This window comes from Schistocerca gregaria, chromosome 3, assembly GCF_023897955.1.
Source record: "Schistocerca gregaria isolate iqSchGreg1 chromosome 3, iqSchGreg1.2, whole genome shotgun sequence".
NCBI classification, from domain to species: Eukaryota; Metazoa; Arthropoda; class Insecta; order Orthoptera; family Acrididae; genus Schistocerca; species Schistocerca gregaria.
The window spans coordinates 402737053-402759835 of record NC_064922.1 but is presented as its reverse complement, the minus strand read 5'-3'; the positions used below and the strand labels follow the sequence as shown (position 1 = coordinate 402759835).

Below are 22783 nucleotides of genomic sequence, written 5' to 3'. Positions count from 1 at the left end.
TAACCGACCAAGTGCAACAGGCATGGAACGCTGTCCCACTAACTGACATCCAACAGGATAACGCTCACCCACATACCACGGTTGTAACCCAATGTTCGCTACAGAGTGTCGAGACGTTGCCTGGGCCTGCTCAATCACCAGGCAATAACCATCCGTGTATTAACCGACCAAGTGCAACAAGCATGGGACACTGTCCCACTAACTGACATCTGGCACCTGTACAAGACAATGCACGCACGTTTGCATGCTTGCATTCAACATTCTGGTCGTTACACCGGTTATTGATGTACCAGCACTTCACATTTGCAATAACTTATCTCGCGTTTACATTAACGTCTGAGCTTGCAATGTTACATATGCTAGCTAGAAAAAAAGCATTTTCGAAATTTCATTTCCCATCGTTAATTATTTTTTGGTGTAGGATTTCTTTTTTCGTCAGTGTAGTTGAATACTATAACATACACTGAGAACCTGAGACTCACTTTTGGAGCAGTCGACGCCCTCGTAGCCGTCTATGCAGTCGCATTTGCCCAGGTAGCAGGATCCGTGGCCGGAGCAGTCGTTGGGGCACGCAGTGGACACGCCCTCGTCCTCGGCGACGACGAGGGTGACGCGGTGCGGGCGCAGGTCGTCGTTGTAGACGGAGAGGAACCAGCGGCCCGTGTCCAGATACTGCAGCAGCGTCACGTTGACCATCATGAGCAGGCTTCCTCCCACGGTGCCGACTCCGAGGCCCGTCGAGCGCCGGTTGCGGCTCGGCGTCCGCGAATCCTGCTTCTTCTTCTGCTGCTGCTGCTGCTGCTGTTGCTGCTGAGGCTTCTGCTGATGCTGCTGTTCGGTCCGTTTCGTCTGGTTCCTCACGATCTGTTCAAAGTCCAAGACCCCAACATCACATATGACGTCTTGAAGCCCGTTAAGATCAAAATACGAACACGAGCAAATACACTACTGGCCATTAAAATTGCTACACCACGAAAATGATGCGTTACAAACGCGAAATTTAACTGACGGGAAGATGATGCTGTGGCAAATGATTAGCTTTCCAGAGCATTCACACAAGATTGGCGTCGGTGGAACCTACAACGTGCTGACATGAGGAACGTTTCCAACCGATTTCTCATACACAAACAGCAGTTGACCGGCGTTGCCTGGTGAAACGTTGTTGTGATGCCTCGGGTAAGGAGGAGAGATGCGTACCATCACGTTTCCGACTTTGATAAAGGTCGGATTGTAGCCTATCGCGGTTGTGGTTTATCGTGTCGCGACATTGCTGCTCGCGTTGGTCGAGATCCAATGACTGTTAGCAGAATATGCCAATTTTGGGGCTTGGCATTAACGAAAAAATTAAGTATCGACCATGAAATGGGTGGTCGTGTTAGTCTTCTATATATTCGCCCTTCAGTGTGACACATTTGTAAGCTGATGGATGACTTTGGGGAGATCTTTGTTGTAGAAGTCTGCGTTTTGACTGTTTTTTTATTAATGTTCACCCTGTATACTTCTTCCTCTTTCCTTGGATAAGGTGGAATTTTCTCTGAACAGTCAAAATGCAGACTTCTACAACAAAGATCTCCCCAAAGTCATCCATCAGCTTACAAATGTGTCACACTGAAGGGCGAATATATAGAAGACTAACACGACCACCCATTTCATGGTCGATACTTAATTTTTTAGTTATTGTATTAAAACCTTTTTGGGTACCCCTCGTATACTTACAAGCCGGAGCTCTTGCTGTCGGTAAGTCCTGTGTTTGGCGTAGAATTTGTATCACTGTTCAGAGAAAATTCCACCTTATCTAAGGAAAGAGGAAGAAGTACACAGGGTGAACATTAATAAAACCGACAAACTGCATGGATGGATTCAGGACTGGAAATAGAGGGAAAAGGGTCCTAGGAACACATGCCACCGTAGATGGCGCTACAGAACGAAAATTCCTCTGACCACGTGCCGTGTGTTCTGTGCGTGCTGTAGGTTGTGTGACTGACGCAGCATAAAGTAAGTAGCAGAATGGTCCGGTATTCATGTCGGGGACAAGCCGAGACGGTGTTTGAATACAGCCAAGCACATGGAGACGGTCGAAAGGTAGCACGGCTATGCCAAAATAAGTACGATCACAGACACTTACCACATCACACAAAATTTTAAGCCCTTTTTGTATATTTGTGGGTTCATGGGTCCTTTCAGACAGAGGAACGTGTAGGGAGGCTGTGGACTGTGCGTACACCAGAGCTGGAGGACCGAGTCTCACAGCATATTGAGACGAACCCTAGTACAACCTCCAGGCGAGTTGCCCGCCAATATGGTGGAAGCCAAAGTGTATCCTGCATGATAAACTTTACTATCCATTTTGAACATCTGTTGTAGCGTGGATGAGATGTAGCTCTGTACCGTGCTCCGAGACGATTTGTTGAACGCACACCGTCCATTTCCGGACACATGTTCATAGCAGCTTTTTTTCCTCCATTTCTAGTCAGGAATCCGTCACTTCAGTTCGTCTGTTTTATTAATGTTCACCCTGTATGGGAGCCATGTCAGGAGTATACAGATGGTGAGCGAAATTTGATAGGGCAAAGAAACAGTATGTTTGACTGTATCCTGTGTAAAGCAAGCTGCGGGGGGGGAGCTTAGACGGGAGGGGGGGGGGGGGATGTTATCGTGGATGACAAACAACTCTTTGAACGGCTTCCCTTGACACTTCGCCTTGACGTCCTTCCGTAAATTCATGGGGAGGTTTCTGTAGTATGCTCCTGTCATGGTTTGTCTCTTAAGAGCTTAATCCGTTAGCGCCGGACCAAATCTGTCCCAAAAACATTCAGTTTCGCCTCGCCCGATGGTTGTTAGACCAAAGTGCCCAAAACCAGGCCATAAATTAGTTTATGATTTTGAAAAAAACGGAAGATAGCACAAAATTATGTTTTAAAAGCATGTAATATTTACTTTGTCATTTTCACCGTTAACATTTTACTCTCAATAAATGTAATGAGAAGTAACCATGATAAAAATTACAGTGTTTTCCAAAACCTTACACGTAGCGAGTTGGAAAAATAGTTGTCAAAGTCCGACTCCTTGTAAAAATATTAAATATAGCACTAAATAAAATTAGGAAACGGATTTAAAGCCAAGGAAACATAATCTAGTTTCAAATTAGGCACAGTGCAGCATCTTCCAGAAAGATATAGAATTTCTCTCATTTCTGAACCGAAGTGCCCTAGTGCCCTGCTGTAGAATGTTCCTATAGGCTTTCTTTCTGGTTGTTTGATTTTGTGGCTTTTAAGGAAAGGACTAACCCATTTTTTTCCCAACAGATTCTCTTTTGAAGGGTGTTCAGTGTTATAACTCCCTGTCAGTTGTAGGGCCATTCTTCACAAAAAAAAAAAAAAAAAAAAAAAAAGCTATCGTAGCAAGACAATACTAAAAAATTCCTTCTTTAACTTCTGTACCCAAAATTGTAAGTTTGCTGCTGCCTTAAGTGTACTATACTTCATGCTGGACAATCTCGCAAGTATTGTTTATTGGTCTTCTGCCAACACGTCTTTTTCTGAACTGCAACAATAACTTTAGTCAGTTTAGACGGACTCCACATTTCCTGTTGAATTTTCCCCATTATCCTCTTGGAATCTGCAAGAGAATTCCAGGAGAAGAGGGGTATGTGCAGTTTTGTCAAGTAAAGACTAGGCTGAATACCGTGGCTATTATATGAAATAAACTGTTGATGGTGAGTAGCAACCAGCCACAAACTGGTTTTAAGTTACTTTAACGGTTTAGAATTTATACAGTTCATCATCAGATGACTTCCATACTTTTGTCAAAATATATGATGCTTTTGTTTACGGGTGAGTTGCCCTAAAATAAACACTAATTTATTACAAATCTGTAACTGTGAATTATTTTGCGTCCAAGAGCAATTCTGCAGGAAAGCAGTGCACCATATATTTTGACGAAAGCATGAAAGCCGTATGATGATCAATTGTATAAATTAGAAGCCGGTAACGGCACTGAATGAATAAAGGAGCCTAAAGCTAATTTGTGGCTAGCTGCTGTACACCATCAATTATCTATAAGAGTATGTTCTAGTAAAGTAATGGGTCCGATTTAAGCAACTGGAGGGGGTCCTTTTACGCGAATAGACTCTACATTTTGCTACCTGAATAAATTTTTAACCAAACATTGACCTTAAACCTTACCATTCAAGAACACACATAGTTTAAAAGGTGTATCTGTCAATATCTAGGAGAAATAAAGAAAAATGTAGCACAGCGTGAAACTTGGCTCATTGTCAAAACATGTAATGGTGAAATTATAAGTAACAAGTGAGGCCAAGCCAATTTAGGGTACTTTCCTCCAATATTTCGACTTTATAGCAGGTGAGTACACTTGTTTCCACTGCTTGCTTTGCTCCTTTGTCTTGAGTTGATAGTGGTACATCCACCACTCGTCCACGGTGATTAGGCGGATGAAGAAGACGTTTGGGTTGGCCATGATCGTGCTGTGACAATTCCGCCGTTGCCTTGATTCGACGGGCTTTTCGAATTGGTGTGAGCATTAGTAGAACCTAGCATTTACTGACCATTGTAGCGATGCCAGCTTCAAGAAACCCTGGGATGGACGACGCCTCGATCATACGGAATGAATTTTTTAAAAAAATGGCTCTGAGCACTATGGGACTTAACATCTGAGGTCATCAGTCTCCTAGAACTTAGAACTACTTAAACCTGACTAACCTAATGACAGCACACACATCCTTGCCCGAGGCAGGATTCGAACCTGCGACTGTAGCGGTCGCGCGGTTACAGACTGAAGCGCCTAGAACCGCTCGGTCACACGACCGGCAATGAATAAAATGCTAATAGTTTACTTCAAATATCACAAGTAATATAACCAATTTGTTGTACCTGTGATTTCTAAACATATCAGACTTTAGTTTTAATATTGTTATAACACAACAATAAAAAGAAAGTCTTTTCCTCTTCATTCGTATTTGCAATGAATCTATTGTCATAAAACACGAAATGAATTTTTGACTTAATATTTACACGAAATATAATTAGTTCTGTTCAAAGTTGAGATAAAAATGAGAGGATCTTGAAGAAAATGTCTAACAGTAACATGATCACTGTTTTGTATTTTGAAAGTGTATTTTGTGCTCCTCTTTGCTGTTTTCAGTAGTTCTTCACTATCCCTCATGTCTTTCAGAAAATTCTAGAATTCACCACAACCTTCATAAAAGTTCATTTTTATTAGAAGTTCTCATTTCACTAAGTTCATGGACATTCGATTTCTTTCATCTGACCACTGGTTCTCCATCATGCTGAAGATTTTTTCAGCAAATGAGTTACTGGTAAGAACTGAAAATATGTATATGAGCCCAAGCAATTGGGGATTGGAAATGTCAGTTGTGGTATGCTGCTTAAAGAAATCCAACCAAACCTGGCCTTCTGCTTTACTTTTATCAATTCCATCATATGCATTCAGGAAATTGTAGAATTCATTGTATAACCAACCTTCATCCAGAGTAAAATTCAGTTTATTGGTAACCTTTAAAATATACTGCCACTGCAGACGAAATCTTCTTGTTCTTTACGCGAAATACTTGTAAGCAGATTGAACACACTGTTCTCAGAAAAGTTATAGTCTTGTGGACACATAATCAATGCAATGTGGCAAGAAAGATCGTGCATCATTTTCAAAATTTAACCTCTGTGATTTTGGTATTTCTTTCAGGGTTCATGAACTTTCATTCCTAAGAATTTGTCTTCTTCCCTGCTCTCTAGCTTGCTCCTAAGTTCCAACTCAGCAGAAGTAGGCTAAATACACTGCATATAATGTAGATAGCATTCAGGAAGTGAATATTCAGTTTCTTCAACATAGTGCTTCCCGTTTAATGGCACAAATTGCCAAATCAATGTTGAACGGTCTCCCTCACCCTTTGAAATGAAATACAATTTGATGGGAGGCCAGCAGTATGCAACACTGCAACTACAGGAAGTAGCGAGAGCCATCTTATACGAACTTGTAATATTTCCCCATCTTGTACGAACGTGCCGTAATATTTCTTTAAATTCTATCTCCACAAACTCTGAAAATTCTCTCAGTGACTAAACATTTGATGCAGGGAAACTAAATTCAAGGTAAATTTTGGAAACTAATGGCCTCTACATCATAATGAAATGTTTTAAGACCACATTTTTCAGTATTATTTATGACACGGCACTTGCAATTAGCTCACAAAAAATGGATGGATTTTCGGTTTCCAGTAAGACAAACACACAAAATACAAACGCCAAACTGCTCTTGCCATATTTCACTCGAACATCGGCTAAGCTTTAAGCACTTTCTTGATTCAGACGAAAGACATTACCAGTGTTACGTTCTTTATTTCATGCAACATTTCTTTCTCGGTTTCTTCGGAATCTTCATAAAAATCTAGTAATCTCTGACGTAGCCTGCGATTAGAATCAAAGTATCGAACTCCATACAGAAATTTTTTTGTATTTTCTCGGCTTGAGGCATCTGAGAACACAGAAAAATAAAAAGGTTTATGTAGCTCGCCTATGGCTACATCTTGGATGTATGGGCCAAGAACGTTTTCCGAGATAGCCATTGCTTTAGTTCTTCCACACGTAGTTTCAGACGCAATATTACTGACTGGGAACAAAGAATGGTGCAGTTTCATTTGACAAACCAGTGATTTGTAACTAAAGCCATGTTTTACACTGTACTTAACAGATGGAACTTAAGCAGGTATAACGGCATCTTCTTCAGAGGTGAGCTTGTTCACGAAGAAAGTTGTAACTGTTTTACGTTTACAAACTGTTGTTGTGCAAGAATGTGTTTTTGTGTCTTCTTCCTTCAAATTTTATCGGAAACATGGCGGGGCAAATCACACACTTTCGTCTAAAGTCGTTTTCTTCCAACACTAGTCGTTATTGAAAGCCGCGTATTTTTCAACTTCTTCTTCGAAACAGACGAGCTTGAATTGTTGTCATAATTAGAGGAAGGTCTAAACATGTTTTACAAAGGCCGGTACTTTCTAATTATAAACTGCTCAAACTGGACGTGAAACGCGGTAGCAGATGAACTACCCAATAATCCCTAATTTAATAGGAAAATGTGTAATACGAATCACGTATAATGATTGGGGGAGGAAATTCACACCTCACTCTTTTTCTTCGCTCGCGTGATTCGCGAATTCGGCACAAAAGGGGATAAAGATATGTCTCGAGTCCCTGTACCGGGGATTCTGGACAGGATTTTAAATTCCGGAACAATCCCTTCGAAAACTGGACGGGTGGCAACGCCAGACCGTTGGCATCTTCAAAATATTTAAAACCCATCCGTGATTGATTTTCACTTTTTCCACTACCTTCTAGATTGTGATACTCAGGTCTTGGATCACAAGGGGACTGTTTCCCTTGCGGTTCTCGTTCTTTCACAGAGTGATGGTCTGCCATAAAGTTATTTGTCATTCTTGTAGGAATCGTCTGCACCGCGTGCAAACTGTGCCATTGATGGTGCATTGTTGCCGTGCACTTTCTCCAACTCGCCGCGTGGTTGAAGCGCCTTGTCACGGTTCGAAGGGCTCTCTCCCCCCCCCCCCCCCTTCCCTCCACCCCAGACCCCCCCCCCCCCCGCCCCCGGTCGGAGGTCTGAGTACTCGCACGGGCATGTGTGTGTGTGTGTGTGTGTGTTTGTGTGTGTGTGTGTGTGTGTGTGTGTGTGTGTGTGTGTGTGTTGTCTTAGAGGAAGTTAGTTTCAGTTAGATCAAGTAGTGGGTAAGCTTAGGGACCGATGACCTCAGTAGTTTGGTTCCATAGGGTCTTCCCACAATTTTTTTCCTCCAGCTCGGAGTTGATTGTTACAGCGTTGTCCCCCTTCAGATGCAGAAAACGAATTACCACACAAATTGCCAGTTTATGAAACGACAGTACCATTTTGCTTTTGATCCTCTAGCGGTGTACTACAGTACTGTAACGCAGGGTTTCAATGTGTACAGATTTTATAGGTATTGTACCCGCCAACAAAGAAAAAATTAATCACGTGATAAGTAGAACTTCATGAGCACTCTTCGAAGACGCAGGTGAGTGACGATATACGAGGTACCTGATCGGGGCTGCGCTCCAGGTGGTTGCGGTTGACGATGAAGGCGGGCGCGGGCACGACGTGGCCCACCAGCTCGGCGACGACGCCGGCGCCCGGCGTCGCGACGCCCCTGGTGAAGCTGACGGCGGCGTGCCTCGGCGGCCGGTACAGCTCCCGCAGGTCGGCGTCGTCGGGCGGCGAGCGCCGCAGCCGGTGGTCCACGCGGCCGCCCTTCACGAACTCCACGAAGTCGTACTGCGTCACGCTGGGTGCCACGTTGCGGCGCCCGTACACCGCGAAGTTGGCGCCCCAGGGCAGCGTGAAGTTGAACCTGCGGGCAACGGGCGGTTTCTGTGCACAGCGGGACACTGGCCGCGCGACGCAGCCTTTCGACTACACTTCTCGAACAACCTTAAAATATCCGAGTGGGGCGAAGACCCAAAAAGTTTGACTCTATTTGCCGTTGGCCGTAATGGAAAGACGACGTGTCCATCTGTGGGTGACGAACCCACAGGAAGTAAGACTGGTAATGGAGCTGCCATCTCTGAACTTCCAGTCTAAGCACCCTCATTTTAAGAAGTGGCACAGCATATCTTCTGCAGCATGTCATCGTTATGCCGCCAGTTTTTACAAAGAGCAGCGTATCACAGACGCCGTTTATCCTTATGCTTTAGTGCGGATACTTTAACCTGGTATTTTTAGGTGAGGAGTATTTTGAACCGTGGTTGCGTTAGATACCGGCAGAGATCGGTCCTGTATCACCGCATTTACGATATTGCCGATATCAGGTAGCTAGTGAGCGGACAATCGACTGATTGACCAATCGATGGTTTTTCCGTTTTCAGTTACATGAAACCACCGAATGAAACCAGCCTCTGCGCCTATGTCAGCTATATGAATGTTTTCACTGACTTGATGGGTTTGAATGGTCATACTTAAATAGAGACAACCGACTGACCCAAGTCCAAGTTTATTTTTAAATAAATGGACAGCTACTTTTTTATTTAAATTTCTTGAAGATCTGTCTTTCTCTTCCCACTTTTTTTTGCACCCATCATCTATAATTCTGTTTCGGTAAGGTGACGTGAACAGAAAGCATGAAAGGTAATTTTTTTTGGTTTGGTGAGTTGGTCACTTATTTTCTAAACATGTGTTGTCACCAGCCGGAAGTACATTTCTGCGAGAAATTTTTTCATCATTCGTTAATTCCCTCTGCATTTTTTTAATTAATATAGTTTCTCAATATGAAGTATCGCTGCAGTCATGGACTGTGCGGCTGGTCCCGGTGGAGGTCCGAATCCTCCCTCGGGCATGGGTGTTTGTGTTTGTCCTTAGGATAGTTTAGGTTAAATAGTGTGTAAGCTTAGAGACTGATGACCTTTGCAGTTAAGTCCCATAAGATTTCACACACATTTGAACGTTTTTTTTTCAATATGAAGAATCCTCGCAGATATTGTAGATTGCATTGAGTTTATCTCGAGGATTACTTTTTATCAGTAACACGATTTCTTCCATTTCCACGCCACTGGGCTTTTCGTCACTTTGACCAAACACAAAATTCGCTTTTAAGAAAACGCCTTACTCGTGAACATGAATGAAAACCTGAATTAAAACCCCATTTACTGACACTTTATAAAACGCAAATATTGGAACGGCAATAACAGTGACGACAGGAGATAAGAGAGTGCAGTCAACAACAGTGATTTAACAATGGCAAAACGGTGTAATGTGTTCGCTAGGTACTGAATGCGGCGGACTGTATCGACTGCTTTTAATCGGTCGCTCCCACAGACTGGCTTCACTCGAAAGATCATAGACTGATTTCACTAAGGAGACTGAGTGAATAATTCAACTGATACGTAAAACTACAAACAAGTTAGCCGTTTTTTTTCAACAACCTATTGAACCGATTATTTTCATTGGGTCTACGCGGTGGCCATAGCCTTATACTCTGCTTGCTGCCGTACGTCGCTCGTTGTCTTCTTTTCTAATTTTGAAATGTGTGAACAGAGTAAACCTTGTCCATGAGGGGGTTCGAGTACGACTCCCACGGCACAAGAGAGGGTCCCTATGACCATGTGTCATTTATACTTTCGCAGTAGCAGCCAACACTTCGAGAGGGAGGAAGGACTTGTCCCAACCTCCGGTGGTTCAGCTACTAGTCTGCTAACGCTCGCGGCCGACTGCCAGGCTAAAGCCGTCAGAACACGGTACGAGTTAGCGAACGTTGATGTAGAGCTCCATGAGCTTTGTGACGTCACTTTCTGGTATTTCACGTTGAGATGCCTTGTCGTCACTGGAAACACAAAATAATTTCTGCAATATTTGGAAAACGTGCCACGTAGAGTACAGACAATAAGGAACAAGAACGCTCCCTATCCCTACGTCACAAGCAGAAGATGCAAGACGCCATCTGTGATTGTCGCGTTCAGTAGAAGTGTTCACTTTGTACAGGACCTGAGCTGTCAGTGGTCTCGCACCGGGAGAAAATTTACCGCTAGCAGTTTTGAAATGAAAATAATAATATGAGCATTATTCTTCAGTATTTTCAAGCACCGGAAATAATAGAGTATTGACATAAAACTACGTATATTTTCGAACGCTTGAAAAATGCATCTGACGTAATTACATTTTATTAAGCCACATTTCATGTATCGCAAATTAGCACAACAGTTTTATTTACATGTTCTGTTCGGAAATGGTCCACTGTGAATTATTATGAATTTGCGTTTCAGTAATGACGACAGAAGTTAATTGCTGTATATTGTTTTCAAAGCTCGCGTAAAAATGTTTGTTGATGTACTCTTCCAACTCAATGAAATAGGCAATGAAGATATTCCAAAATTCTGAGGGCTATTTGTTTGAATTATGGTTAATGATAATTTACCTAATTTAATGCTGTTTCACGAACTCGCTTGACGTTTTTTCCGATTATTTTGAGTTCAGGTTTGGTGTGTTTATAATGTTTGAACACATTTCTGTATGTTTTTATGCATTCTTTGATATTTAACCCATTCAAATACGCCAGTGTGAACATTCTTCCTCGCCACACGTCGCAGTATTTTAGGTTCCGAGCTTCGACTGCTAAGCACAACGTGGGTGAGGCTTTAGTAATCGAAATGTCAGGGCTTTTTACTGTGTGGCACAGATCTGCGGAGTGTTCCTCGAGATTCTGTTCTATCCAAATTCGTGAAATGTGCTAAGTACAAATAAAAAGGCTGCCTTCACAGCGCAGGTTCTGCCAAGTTATGGAGATGTTTATGTGTCGAAGCAGGTGAAGGTGTACATCGTTGCGAGTGTCGGTTTTCGGAATTCGTATATTTTATTTTGCGAAACGTTTCACAAAGGATTTTAACCAGTGTCTCGTTTACCTGAAGGTGGCTGCACACGTACTTGCAAGCTTCACAAACATGCATGCACAAACGTGCTTGGAAAGCATGGTTACATAAATTTTCTTAAGCATCACGGCTGTACAAGCAGCTTGATTTTTGATCGAATTTCGATTGTCCATGCTTGTGCAAGCGTGTGCATGCTCGAGCATGTGTTACAATAATAGGGACGCTTGCAAGCATTCCTCAGAGATTTAATTTTTTCTTGTTAATTTACATGCTGTACAAGGGTTATATCGTACGGAGAAAAAGAGAAGAAAAACAGCAATATCATGAAGCAGTTTCCTAGAGTGTCTACCATGAATAGTTAATAGTATTTGAACTTCTTCGTTTCTTTAACCACTGTTTATCCCCAGATAATCAGAAAGGTTACCGTCGTCTGAGCTTGACATTTTCTGGTAAACAAACTGATACTTGTACAAGCACGTCTGAGGCGTATAGAGGCGCGAGGAATTTGTGCATGCTATCGCAGGCAGTCTTTTGCATGCATGTTTGTCAGTATGCAACTAGTAAGGCCGCCATAATTCTGCACCCCAAGGGCTTTCGACTGCCATAGTTTGCAGCTCATGCTGTAATGGCTGAATCGCTGTTTCTTGATCCCGGCGTCCCAGATTCGATTCCCAGCCGGGTCGGAGATTTTCCCGACCAATAATGCCATACGATCATTTCATTTCGAATGCCTTAAAAACTTCATCACCCCATTAAAAATTAGCTGCAGTATCGCAGTAGACAAATAGACCCGCCACGGTAGCCGTGGGCGCCAGAGCGCTGCTTCCTGGACTCGAGTAAGCGCGCCGGCCGCGGACCGAATCCGCCCGGCGGATTAACGACGACGGTCGGTACGCCGGCCAGCCTGGAAGTGGTTTTTAGGCGGTTTTCCACATCCCAAAAGGTGAATACCAGGCTGGTCCCCACATTCCACGTCAGTTACACGACTAGCAGACATTTGAAAACGTTCGCATTATTTCATGGCTTACACCAGGTACAGACAGCTGGGGTACAGTAATTCCGTCCTGAATGGGAGGGGAGGGGGGGTGGTACGGGGTGGTGACAGGAAGAGCATCCGGCCACCCTCCGACACTAATACCGCCAACTCCATAGCAACAAGGCCGACCCAACATTGAACTGGAACAAAGGCCCAAACGAAATGATGAAGATTGCAGCAGACAAATACCTTACTTTGCCTACTGCAACTTACCGACAAAATTATTTCAATATTTTGAGTTGCTAATAAAATTGTCTAGTTGTCTGCATGACATAAAAAGGAAAAGAAAGGCGATTGGAATTTATAGTCCTGTCTAAATATGTTTCTGATCACGTCTATTTCACCACATTTGCCATTACAGGACAATAAAAAGTAATAGAAGGATAAAATATGTGTTGCAGCTGATAAACTGAGTTGTTTCACTGTAGTCTGTTAACCCTATTCTAAGTTGCCTACAAATATGCCATTTTTCGCACCATATGAAGCTGCTCATACTTTATTTCTTTCCCAGAGTTATCACAGGCATGCCTTACATTTTCCCTGGTGCCTTTTCTGTCATGAACAAACATCTAGTGAACCATTTCATTTAAACATCGCCGGCCGAAGTGGCCGTGCGGCTCTAGGCGCTCTAGTCTGGAGCCGCGAGACCGCTACGGTCGCAGGTTCGGATCCTGCCTCTGGCATGGACGTCTGTGATGTCCTTAGGTTAGTTAGGTTTAACTAGTTCTAAGTTCTAGGGGACTAATGACCTCATAAGTTGAGTCCCATAGTGCTCAGAGCCATTTGAACCATTTAAACATCGATGAATTCAGTTGTCTCGGGAGAATAACGGGGTAACTAATTAACTGTATATCGTGGATGACTTCGTGGCGAAACTTTGAAAAGAATTACGACGCGACCTAACAAGTCAGAAGATTTTCCGTAAATGACAACAGCCACGAAAGGGGGCAGGTTTATGATCCTCCTTTGTTGGTGCCTCCAATACTTATCTCCCCGTTCTCTCTCTCTCGTTCCCTCCCTCTCTCTCTCTCTCTCTCTCTCTCTCTCTCTCTCTCTCTCTCTCTCGACGATATATTACAGACATGCAAACATTTTTTTTCGCCCGAAAAAAGAGCGGCAGTTCGAGTTCTCAACTATTATAGAGTTCGAGACTTAACAATTTAATATCTAGGGAGTTGGTAGTGGGACGTTTCAGTTGATGACACGCCTCTGCAAAGCGCAAGGACGAGGTAGATAAAGCAACGTAACTTAGTAATTACTCGGCGGAAATGAATGAAAGTGCGGGAGCATGCTGCCAGAGGTGTGTAATCATGCACAGAAAGCTGGACTTCGCATGGCGGGTGGTCAGCCTGACTAAAGCGCCGAGTGGAGCTGTTCTCACAACAAGAGGCTGCTTAAGGATTGCGAAAAAATCGTGTGTATCAATCAGCGAACAGTTACGGTCACGAAAGCGCGTAGGTTTATGGTCCTCCTTTGTCGGTGCCTCCAATACTCATCTCCCTCTCTCATGAGGTCATCATGAGAAAATCGTCCGGAAACATTTGGATTACTTCACACGGGGAATAATCATTAGGAAACTGGAAGAAGACCGAAGTGTGACGAGTGTTGCCCAGGAGATTGTTACTGCTCCCGGCTCTCTCTGGCATGCATAAGGGTGCGTTCCGAACCACAGGCACTACTGCCCGAAGGAGAGAAGATGGTGGACCACGGTCAACTATAGCAGCAGATGAGCACTATATTGAGCAACAGGCAAGAAGGGCCCCATGTGAAACAGCGGGTGCAATTGCAACCTCATTTAAGAGGACTTCAAGTCACGCGATCCCACAGTGTCACGAGAACTGTTTGGAGATGGTCCCTTTGCCCCACGACCAGTGCATCGTGTTCCGTTGACACCTGCGCTACGGCAGCGCCGCTTGCGATGGAGCCAAGAACGTAGGGACTGGACCAGCGAGAACTGGGGTCACATACTATTCTAAAATGAGAGCCGATTCCATCTGACTAGTGATTCAAATGGTTCAAATGGCTCTGAGCACTATGGGACTCAACTGCTTAAGTCATCAGTCCCCTAGAACTTAGAACTACTTAAACCAAACTAACCTAAGGACATCACACACATCCATGCCCAAGGCAGGATTCGAACCTGCGACCGTAGCGGTTGCGCGGTTCCAGACTGTAGTGCCTAGAACCGCTCGGCCACTCCGACCGGCGCTAGTGATTCGGGACGTACCCTCACAAGGCGGAAGGTAGTAACACTTAATGTACCTAGGAACACGATCGTTTTGTTGGTTCAGATTGTACGGTGTAGGGAGGCATAATGTTGCATGGGGAGGGGAGGGGGGAGGGTATTGGCCTCCAAATCTTTGAACTCGGTACACTCACTGTTCAACGTCATGGTGACGTTGTACTACTTCCCCATGTACGTCTTTTTCATTTTTACGGGTAAGAATCCGCATTTAACGGCGCAGATGGAGTAGCTCTTGCAACGAGAGGATGTTCGGAAATGGACTAGCCTGCCCGATCCCCCGGCTTAAATCCCTTGGAGCACGAGTATGATGTGTGGTGCAGACGTATTGCAGCACCTCAACATGAGCCAGTAGCCATCCAGCAGTTGTCAACCGCTGGTGGGGGAATGAAACGCCATTTCACAAGACCTCGCCAGCATGGGGGTACGTTGCATTGCTGTCCGTGGTGACCACACATTCTTCTCAGAACCGTGTCTCACTATTTTTAATGTCAAGAGGACCATTATAAATAATGGTGACTTTAGTTTCATTATTACATTTTAATGAAAGTGTCATTTCTGTTCGTCTCAATGCGCATTCCTCCCAGTTTCCTTCTGTACTATACTGTAGCAGTTGTTTCTATGTGTGGTCCAAATTTCATCGAGCTATGTTACATAGCACTGACACATCAGGTGAAAGTTCCCGTACGTTTTGCACAGCAGTGTATTTCGGAGGAGGTATCCAGTTTTGGCGTCCGCTCCCGGTAGTTGAGTGGTCAGCGCGAGAGACTGTCAATCCAAAGGGTCGCCGGTGCGGTAACTCAGCGTGTTCATCTACATCTACATCTACATCCATACTCCGCAAGCCACCTGACGGTGTGTGGCGGAGGGTACCTTGAGTACCTCTATCGGTTCTCCCTTCTATTCCAGTCTCATATTGCTCATGGCAAGAAAAATTGTCAGTATGCCTCTGTGCGTGCTCTAATCTCTCTGATTTTATCCTCATGGTCTCTTCGTGAGATATACGTAGAAGGGAGCAAAATACTGCTCGACTCCTTGGCGAAGGTATGTTCTCGAAACTTCAACAAAAGCCCGTACAGAGCTACTGAGCATCTCTCTTGCAGAGTCTTCCACTGGTGTTGATCTGTCATCTCCGTAACGCTTTCGTGACTACTAAATGATCCTGTAACGAAGCGCGCTGCTTTCTGTTGAATCTTCTCTCTCTCTTCTATCAACCCTATCTGGTATGGATCCCACACCAGTGAGCATTATTCAAGCAGTGGGCGAACAAGTGTTGTTTTTGGACTGCATTTCCTTAGGATTCTTCCAATGAATCTCAGTCTGGCATCAGCTTTACCGAGGATTAATTTAAATGGTCATTCCATTTTAAATCACTCCTAATGCCTACTCACAGATAATTTATGGAATTAACTGCTTCCAGTTGCTGACCCGATATACTGTAGCTAAATGATAAAGGATCTTTCTTCCTATGTATTCGCAGCACATTACGCTTGTATACATTGAGATTCAATTACCATTCCCCGCACCATGCACCAATTCGTTGCAGGTCCTCCTGCATCCAGTACAATTTTCCATTGAGAATGAGATGCTACGTTCTGGAATCTAAGAACTCTTCAAACCAATCATACAATTGGTCTGGTAGTCCATATGCTCTTACTTTGTTCATTAAAACGTGCGGTCAGAGGGTTAGCAGCCCTTTGTAATAGAAAAACTGAGTTAATGGATCAATGACGAACTAAAACGGGTGTCTTGCGACTTCCGCACCGAGCGGATGCAACGAGCGGAAACGAACAAAATGAGACTTTTTTTTTTAAAAAAAAAGGAAAGAAAAAGGGCCCGGGTTCGATTCCCGGCTGGGTCGGAGATTTTCTCCGCTCAGGGACTGGGTGTTGTGTTGTCCTAATCATCATCATCTTATCCCGATGGACACGCAAGTCGCCGAAGTGGCGTCCAATCGAAAGACTTGCACCTGGCAAACGGTCTACTCGACGGAGGCCCTAGTCACGTGACATTTTATATTCAGTTCCGGCATTTGCGTTATGACCAAGAGAAACCACACGGAAACCTCGTTCAAAACAAGGGAATATAAACAGTTCTTAATTGAATTCTGGAAGAAAATGCGCCAGTGTATGAAAGCCTAGTCTATGTATATTTCCTATGTGTATACAGAACAAAGTCGACGACCTGCTAGACTTGTGCAGGCTAGGACGCAACTGCAGATGCAAGCGATGTGATGGACAGTGATTCCGAATGACATTTCCTCTACTTATAGCAGTTCCATAAAACCCATAAAATCATTTAGCGAGGCGTTACAGAGGAGTTGATTATAAATACCAGAGGAGTTGATCTCGAATACTTGATAGCTTATTCAGAGTTAGTTGTGTGTGTGTTTTTAATTACGTCTTAGAATTCTGGAATATTTTTTTTAACAGGATCTACTACGAATTACTTGGCCCATTCTTACTCAAGTGAGCTAAACCTCCGGCTCTCATTGCATCGAAGGGATGTTCCACTGCAACCTTCCCACCACGAGTTATTTCCGAGGTATACAAATTAGTCGTGTCATAATGTCATGGTTGTTAAAGGTCAACGCGGCAGTGGCCTAATTAAGCCCACGAGTGAGATAATTTTGCTCTCTTACTAGGGCTTGCGTGTGGGTTGTTACGTCGATGCTTGCCTGAAATACTTCGCGACACGAAGGTACTGAACGACGACGTGCGACAGAACAGTTTCAGACAATTTTTCGAAATTCTGTCTGATGAGAAAAATTTGTAAGAAACTTAGCGGGTGGTAAATGCCTCTATGACCTTTAATCGCAAGGCTCTGGCAGGTCTCCGAATCAAGCAGTTTAAACATGATATCAAGCGCCGTGTTGATTCCTGTATGTTTCAGTTACGCTATATACAATTTGCAGAGAGAAAATAGGCAGCATGTAGGTGCACGCGCTGTCGGTAATCGATCGATTTTGCAATTTTCTGGATGGGAATCATGGAGGGGCATGCTCCAGATATCACTACTGCGACCTAACAATGTAGAACCCTTCCAACTATCGACGGTGGATGCCCGCAGGCAATTTATGTAGTTCCCTTATTTTTAGTAACGTGAAACAATTTCTTTGAGTACCATATTAGGCCAGACTTTCGGCTGATTTCAGGTAATGTGATTTTTTCCCTGAAAATGCAAGAAATTTAAGTGACGCTATAATCCGAGTGTGAGAAATATTTTTATTAATCTTGTAACTAATAACTGACCCCAACTACCTGACAGTCAGAAATACTGAGTTGTGGTTACCGTAAATATTCAATCATTTCTTATTGGAGAATTAGTTGGACATGAACGATTATAATCACATCACATTATACCTCGGCTTGATAGTGCATGTATTCTTTCCCTGCTGAAACATGCAGGACTGTAGTGGCCCAAATAGCACTATTCGGTTAATGGGAGGACTGAGTGAAAAGCTACAACCTGCTTACAAAAGAGTGGTTCAAATTTGGTTGATAACTGTAATACTGTGTAAAAATGTTAAGCTGTATGTAATCCTTATCATTTAGTATGTAACTGAAAAGTAAGAATTGGGTGGGGGAGGGGGGCGGTGTATTCTCTATTTAATGTGGAATGTTACGGGATGGTGCAGAACGCATAGCGCATGGAGACGATGAAAGAACAATACATCGGCAAAAAATAAACAGCTCTATTTGCTGCGAAAAAGTTCAACATCCCCAATTTATGGATCGTGTACACAAATCTGGAACAACTAAATCACTTGTTAGCCCGAGTAATTATCGTTATTTCTAAACTGTACCAACAAACTGAAGATAAAAACATATTTCAAAGAGGTGATCCACTGAAAGTGTAATTAGAGGAGAAATTTTTGGTTTAAGTTCACAATACAATAAGAAATTATTAAATATAGTGTGGCCAGGGTGGGGGGAGGGGGGGGATGGAGTTAAGAAAACGGTATATTCCACATCACTGACAAACGAAAAATGAGCGGAAAGAGTAACACAACAAGAATTTGAGCTCCATGCAATTGTTTGGTAGTGTGTAACATTGTCGTCTCTCCAAAAGAGAATGGTGAGCATGCGGTAACAAAAATATTGTACTTGTGACGCCATTGTAGCAGTTCTCAGAAATAAACTTAGGGTTTAAAACTGCCTTTGATTCGATGACTGAGAATGGGGCCACAGAAAAAAACATTCTGGCATTTCATTGAGCTGCCGTTAACATCGATTCTCACGATATATTAAATGCTATATTAAATACCCTCCTTCCAGATTGTTCCCAAACATAACATCGAATCGGAAACAGTTCTCACCGGGAGTAATAATGCATGCTGGAGAGACTAATTTATAGTTATTGTTGAGTACTTTGTAGCAGCGAAATTCATAAATAACTAATGTAACGATTCATCTGAGGTGAGGACAAACACGTAAAGTTGCTTCGCAGTGTATATTTAGAAACAACTTGGCTTTATGGTAAAGAGACCAAAGTGCACCGGTATAAGTCAGAAAATCGCAGCAGCAGGAATGGCATCGCAGCGAAATAACACGCAGTCACGCTTACGAGGTATTTATACAGCTTCACGTTAATGGCTATCTTTGTCGTGAAGAATCAGGTAGCACGCGAGGAAAGGTGCGGTTCTATATTTGGTGTGCCTGTTGCTCTGCAGAGTTTCTCGTATAATTTTGGACTGTAGAGGTAATTAAGGAAACCGCACGCACAGGCTCCATTTTAGTCTTTATCTGCCATTGTCAAGCCAGGGTTCAAGTCTTACTTCGTATAGCTGAGTTGCAACAGGAAGCGGGAGAGGGCGCTTAACGAGATCCTCGTTCTGCCAAAATGACGACGATGTTGTGGGTAGCACGCATGTAGTTTCTTCTGGATTCTTCTTCTTCTTCTTTTTCTTATTATTATTATCTCGTCATGGATTAGTTTATTTCACCTGTTTCCGTCAACAACGTCCAGCCATCTCTTCCGTGATCTTCCTCTCTGTCTTTTCCTGCTAGGTTTGTAATCAAGAATTTGTTTTGGAAGTCTATTTTCATGCACGTTACTTACGTGTTACCACGATCTGTTTCTGCTTTTATCTGTTTCCTGTGCCCTAACTCAGCCTACAATTCATTTCTAATGTCTTTACTTCTGAAGCGATCTTCTCTGATAACATCTCAAGACTACGAAGAAATCTCATTTTCCGCCACATGGATCTTGCTCATATCGTTTTGCGCGTTAACCCAGGTTTCAGATCTGTAGGGCCTAGCAGATACTACCATGACGTTGTAAAACTTCATCTGTCTCTCTTTCGTTTTTTTTTTCTTGTAGCGCGTTAGAAATTCCACAGATTGCATTTAATTTTAGAACTTTGTTATCAATTTCACTGTCGACATTTCATTGTATGTCGCGGCCGCAGCACTGAATGTGTGTTACGTGTTCAGTATTACGTTATTTATCATGATTTTAGATCTTATAGGTGATTTTCCCTTCAAAACCATAATCTTTGTTTTATTATTGTAGATCGTGATGCTTTATTTAGAAGCAAAAAACTTAGGTGATAAGCGGCTCTCTAAAGATTATCTGCATTTGCGTGTAGGACAATATTAAAACATTTCTCCCTTTTGATCTTTAAGCCGTACATGATTCTTCGTTTGCAAGCCCTGACTAGGTCATCTATGCAGGTGTTGAAAAGTATAGGACACGGGCCATTCTTGTCTAACTGCCCGTTAGTTATTGAATCAAGTTGAAATTTTATCTCTTCGTAATGAGTTTTCACTGAGTTAATTAGACGCGTTGGGAAGCCTTTTTTCCATAGTCTGCCACAATAGGTGTCTGTTCACTCTGCCAAAAGCTTTTTCATAATCTACAAACCGTATGTGTAAATACTTTCCTTTACTCTACCAAATGTTTTAGACTAAAAATACCATCAATGCATGATCCTTCCCCTCCAAAACCTATTTCTTCTATTCATGAAATTGTCTCAGAGGTAGGGGGCATCCCATTATTTAATACATTATTCCGGATTTTTGTTTCACATAAATTTTTAGTCTTCCAACCTCTAAACGCCCGCAGTTCCGTGCTCACTCAGATGAACAATCGCATTGTTTTACACATATTTCCAATTTGTTTTTCAATATAATTAAAATAATTTTTTCATACACAGTGCCTCGTATGGCATCGGAATCAGTTCAGAGCTAAAATCATCTCGATATCTGAGATATTGATTGATTACTAAGTTTGTAGTCGTGCATTTCAGTACGCAGTATATCATGGTAAATGTTTCACCTACTTAAATGCCTGTAACAGCGAAGCAACACGCAACGCTATAGGATTTCGCTGATACCGCAGTTCTTTTTTCTTAAAATTACGATGTATCAATTCCAATTGCACTGTGACTTTTTGACGATTTTACTGGAACTAGTTTTACGTTTTCTGTGCAACTTAACAGTGTTGTCCACTTTTTAAATTCAGCTGAACTTTTTATAAGGTAATATATTTTACTGCAGACATTACTGTAAGTAGAGAAGGCTTCCAGCAATAATCATAATTCGTGCTGGTTAATGTAAACAATGAACTAATTACTCCCGATACTATGTTAAAAACAATGCCTTTGTTTTAACACATTTAGCCAATATGCAAGTTCTATTTGTTGAGTTCATCTTGATCGCTCGGCCCCCTAGTTCTTAACATAACTGACAAATGTTGGAAGGACTTTAAGTCGCTACTGTTTTGTCTCTAGTCATTGTCGACCTCACGGATCTATCAAAAACAATGCTGTGTGTTGCGTTACAGCAGCCATTATATAGTCGATTTTTTGAAAGGCGAAAAGATTCAGGGCTTATTGGAAAAAAATCTTTGATTCGGTTTTCTCAGTTTAAGTACGAAACAGAACTCAAGTTCAGTAGCAATACTGATTACCCAAGGCGGAGAATGGCCCCCTCTGCACCCCTGTTATAGATCAAAAACTAAATAATTCATCTAAAACATTTTTCTCTTCATTGAAAAATCATTGTTTTGCACTAATTAAGCCTGACTAAATGATGTGCCAAAGTGTCAAACGATTATTACAAAATGAAACTTCCTGACAGTGAAAATGAGTGCCGGATCAGAATTATAACTCGTACCTTTCCTGTCAAAAAATAAAAAAATAAAAATAAAATAAAAGAAGGATCGCATCGCATCATATGAACACGTCTCAGAGTCCGTCAACAGTCTCCAGTACATCAGTACCTCCCGTACCATTCCTGATACACCAGTAGAAGCAACATTTTTCACTTTGAACTATAATTATGTGTGTTTTAACAACTAATTATTAACCATAACAACTCAGCGTCCTACCACATTGCTGAAAACATGGCCCATTTCTTCAAGCAGTTACGATTTTCCTCTATGTTTATACGAGGTAATATGTTCCAGAAACATGAAGGTCATTTGGGCTAACAAGATAACAAGTAAACGGATCCTTCGAGAAGTGGACGAGATTTAAAGTCTGTACCAGAAGTGCGTGAATCATGGGACATTTACTGCCATCCATGACAAAGGAACATATTAGTGAGAAGGGAGCAAGGGGAGATCACAGATTGTCCTAAAAGGGTTTGATTATGGAAGATGCAGAATGATAGGGCTGGTATGAAGAGGCCAAGAAGAAATCGGAGAAACGCGTAGAATAATGGGCTGCTACCAACCAAGAGGTGTGTGTGTGTTTTGATTTAGGTTCTCTGTCGTTTCCCTGATCACGCCAGGCGAGTGGTAGGATGCTTTCCTCAATAAAAGTGTGAGCGATTTCCTCCATGTCCTAGCTCTAGATCGAGATTGCGCTCCGTCTATAGTCACGACAACGGCGATAGGACTCCTTGCCTTTCACTCTGGAAATCAACACAAAGATGTTGAGGAAAAGAAAGGCAAATAGTAAAGTAAGTCACCTAGGAACGGAAAACGATAGGAGGTTTAGGGAAGCTGAAGCGAAATGGCTGCAGGAAAAGTGTTAATAAATCGAAAGATACGGTCGTCGGAAAGGCAGATTTAGCATACAGTGAAGTCAAAATTGGTTTCGGTGAAACGAGAAGCAAGGCCGTCATGGTTAAGAATGCAAAA

At 42.7% G+C, this 22783-nt stretch overlaps 1 protein-coding gene across 3 annotated transcripts in view; it reads right to left on the bottom strand.

The window, feature by feature from the left end:
* The window catches only part of LOC126356171 (teneurin-a), a 2471974-nt gene that overhangs the window by 170388 nt on the left and 2278803 nt on the right, over nt 1-22783 (bottom strand). For all 3 annotated transcript variants that reach the window (XM_050006926.1, XM_050006927.1, XM_050006928.1), the window contains 2 exons: nt 8101-8410; nt 483-864 (listed from right to left, as the gene is read on the bottom strand). In XM_050006926.1, the coding sequence (XP_049862883.1) occupies nt 483-864; nt 8101-8410 (692 nt within the window). The remainder of the gene's footprint in view (nt 1-482; nt 865-8100; nt 8411-22783) is intronic.